Below are 3,322 nucleotides of genomic sequence, written 5' to 3' on the forward strand. Positions count from 1 at the left end.
TCCCAGCAGTGAACCTGGACTCCAGCTAGGTCTAAACTCGCCAAACTGTGTGTCCGATTACTCTAGTTGTCTTCCACAGGGGAATAAGCCACTACATGCAAAGCATCCCATCAGTCAGGAAGACAGCTAGGAGCCTGTTTGTTTTAGGAAACCACTTAGCCACTGAGCAAGAACTGCTTCCCTAAGTGGAATCTCAGGCAAGTGTAGAGGTCACAGTCTCGCACAGGCCGACAAAATGTTCACCGCACGTTGAGATGTCGTTCACTCCCATGTGGACTACACGCAGATGACCAGACATTAACTTTGGGTTCCAGACGGCTTCTGCAGGAACCATGAGAAGGTAGTGACAGTATGTCGCAAACATCTGTGCCGTTGGCTTCACCCCTCAGGGCTTTTCTTCCACACAGATAAGCATGGCAGATCAAATTCAAGGAATTATCCTAAGAACGAATGCAGTCATTTACACCGAGGTGTCACAGAGAGAGTGAGAAATCCATGTGATGTTTCTGCGAAAATCCATCTTACATTTTAAAAGCGATTGTTGCTTCATGTCTGACACCAGGGCTCTTTCACGTCATAAGAGATCGTGCGTCCCGTATTTAAAATATGAAGTGCTGTCCAAAGCAACCTTATGAAAACATCTAGACAATGACACATCCAAGTAAGTAGAGAGAAGTACGACTGTGTGCAGTATTTTTTTTTTTTTATCAAATTAGTTTGCGAGGCGTTTGGGAACCAGAAACGATGGTGGCCGTGCTATGCACAAGTGCCACAGATGGATCCAAAATGAACCCAGCATGTTCCCGAGGTCTCAAATTTCTAGAACATATGTATATGGCATAGAGAATGGAAGGGTCCCGCATTTCATGCAGACAGGGCAATGAGAGGTCTCCCTGCTGCAGTGTGGGCACAGGAGGGCTTACTTATTAGCCTTGAGCCCGGGTGCCGATCTCTTTCGCATTTGCTTTAGGATATTTTTATCAAACAGCTGTTTTTCCCGGTAATGCACGGGTGGGCCCCGTAGGTACTTTTCTTCTGCCTCCTTATAACCTAATCCGTCAAGTGCAGCAATGGAACAAATGATTGCTTCTGGCAGAAGAACTTCCACAACAAAACTGACTTTGTCGTCCCTTGCCAGAGTCAGCCTCTTCTTGTCTATTTGTTTGTAGATTTCTTGTAAATGTCCCACCACCACATCCAACTGGTCTTCATCCTCCAGGTATGTTTCAATGCAGAGCGTGTACCTCTTGCAATTCAGAAATGATGTCAGCCACCTGGACTGTTTCCTGCCTTTGACAATGTCCAGAAGGTGGTGATCGGCTCCCTTCGTTTTCACGATGAAGTCCACGAGCTTCTGGTTGGCTCGGTCCCGAGCAGCCCTCATCCGGTCAGGGAGAATCTTCTTGCGGGGCCTCTTCCCGCCCACGGAGGTCTCCTCCTCAGAATCCTCCAGGTCGGCATAATTGACCTTTGGGAAGTCAACCTCCAGGTCCCCGTCCTGGATGGCTTTCCTAACTGGGTAACTGACGTCAGCAGCATAATAGTCCAGGAAGGAGCCTGCAAAAGACCCACAAGTGAGCCCTTCTCTGTAGTGAGAAATCAGGGAGAAACACCAGTTCACACTTTGCTCGTACACTCTCCTGGCTCTCTTCATCAGTGTTTCTTTCTCTTTGCAGTCCAGGGGCTTTAATCTTCGAAGAGGAACTCGAATGCCACTCATTTCAGCGTGCATGTTTGCCTCAATCAAAAGCACCCTTGCAGTCTGCTCTGCTTGGCTGACGCTCTTTACCACTGCGGGCCAAAAGGGGTGATTTTGAAATTTAAACCAGACCATCATCCCTCCTTCAATGGGACAAGGCTCCTGTGGAGAAAGCGTGCCGGTCAGGTGTCCCATTTCCTGGCTGACATCCTTCTTAATAGCAGTGGTGGGGTTCACAGCCTTTGAGCTGGCCGGAGGTCGAGATTCCTGCAGCCCTTTCTCAAACTCTGGAACCTGCAGCTTCCTTCTCCTGTTTGCCAGACGGAGTGAACAACGCAGCCTCAGGTTAGGGGCACTGGAGGAGGCTGCCACACCTTCCAAGCCTGGCTCCCAGGGACCCTCTCCGTGGTCCTCAACATTCCCGGAGGAGGCAGAGCGCTCAGAGGAGGCGGCCGGGGTCTTTGCGTGGGTGTCAGGTGCCTCTTCTTTCAGAGCCTCCTCGGGCACAGTGAGGTTGAAACCTGGTGGCGGAGATGGAAGGATGCCTCCATCTTCAGCCCCGGTACCCTCCTCCTTGGCTATGCGATGCGAAGACCTAACTCTTGAGGTGTCCCTCTTTTCCTTGCCCTCTTTCTCACCACCATCTTCTGAAAGCGACAGGAAGTTCGGGTGCCTGCTGGAGCTTGGTGAGGACTTTGCTCGCCTTTTCCTTGGAAGGGGAGTGACAGTTGTGTGTGCCTGTGATTGGCCGCCTTCTGGGGCGTCCGGTCTCTGAGAACGCAGCAGCCGCGATTTGAGGTTTCTGCGTTTCCTGAGACGCTTCAGTAAGATCCCTTTGGCCTTCCGGTAGTTTTTAAGAGATCGCTTTCTTGGTCCCCTTCGGGACCGTGTAGTGGTCTCTGGATCATCCCATGCTCCTGCTGGGCGCACATCTGCTCTCCCCTTCAGAATCTCCAATGCCACTGTAAGAGCGTTTCTGTAAGGCACTTCCTGTCCCACTGGGACACTGGCCTTCGACTGGGCTGTTAGCAAGGAGCTAATGGATTCAATCTGAGACTCGTTTAGGATCTTTACGTCTGTGCTTTTCACTTTAATTTTTTCATCTACCGAGAGTATTTCAACTTCTAGAGAAAGTGCTCCTTTCCTCTTATTTCTTGGTGAGACCCCGGATCTGGACAGAAGCCTTGCTGGCCACAAGTGGCCTTTCCAATTGCATAGGACATACTCAGCATCCATTGTGATTTGGGTGTCCTCTCAAGAGCTGACTAATAGAGGCTGAGGGGTCTGGCTGTCAGACACACAGGCACAGCACATCTTCCCTCAAACAATGTCCTTCAGCACGCCTTTTGGCCTCGGGCCACAAAGGGTTTACGGCTTGTGTGGACAGTCCTTCTTCACCTGAGTCTCCCAGGGTCCCGGGGACTTGTGATCAGAACGGACTGTATAGGAGAACACTGGAATGTGGAAAAGGAAGAGAAGAAAAGCATTAGGGGAAAAAATTCCTTTTGTGAATGTAGAACATTAATCAATGAGAATCGAAAGGAGATAAAACAAAGAACTATAAACAGTGTGTGCGTCAGACAGGGGGGGTAAATACAAGGCACGTATCGGGGAACATACAGA

General features: G+C 50.0%; 1 protein-coding gene across 1 annotated transcript; it reads right to left on the reverse strand.

The window, feature by feature from the left end:
• Positions 1–919: 919 nt before the first annotated feature.
• PWWP4 (PWWP domain containing 4) lies at positions 920–2,935 on the reverse strand. Its single transcript, XM_055338146.1, has one exon. It carries the CDS (start codon positions 2,933–2,935, stop codon positions 920–922), a length of 2,016 nt encoding a protein of 671 aa, XP_055194121.1.
• Positions 2,936–3,322: the final 387 nt, after the last annotated feature.

Source organism: Nyctereutes procyonoides, unplaced genomic scaffold, assembly GCF_905146905.1.
Source record: "Nyctereutes procyonoides isolate TBG_1078 unplaced genomic scaffold, NYPRO_anot_genome, whole genome shotgun sequence".
In the NCBI taxonomy this organism is placed as follows: Eukaryota; Metazoa; Chordata; class Mammalia; order Carnivora; family Canidae; genus Nyctereutes; species Nyctereutes procyonoides.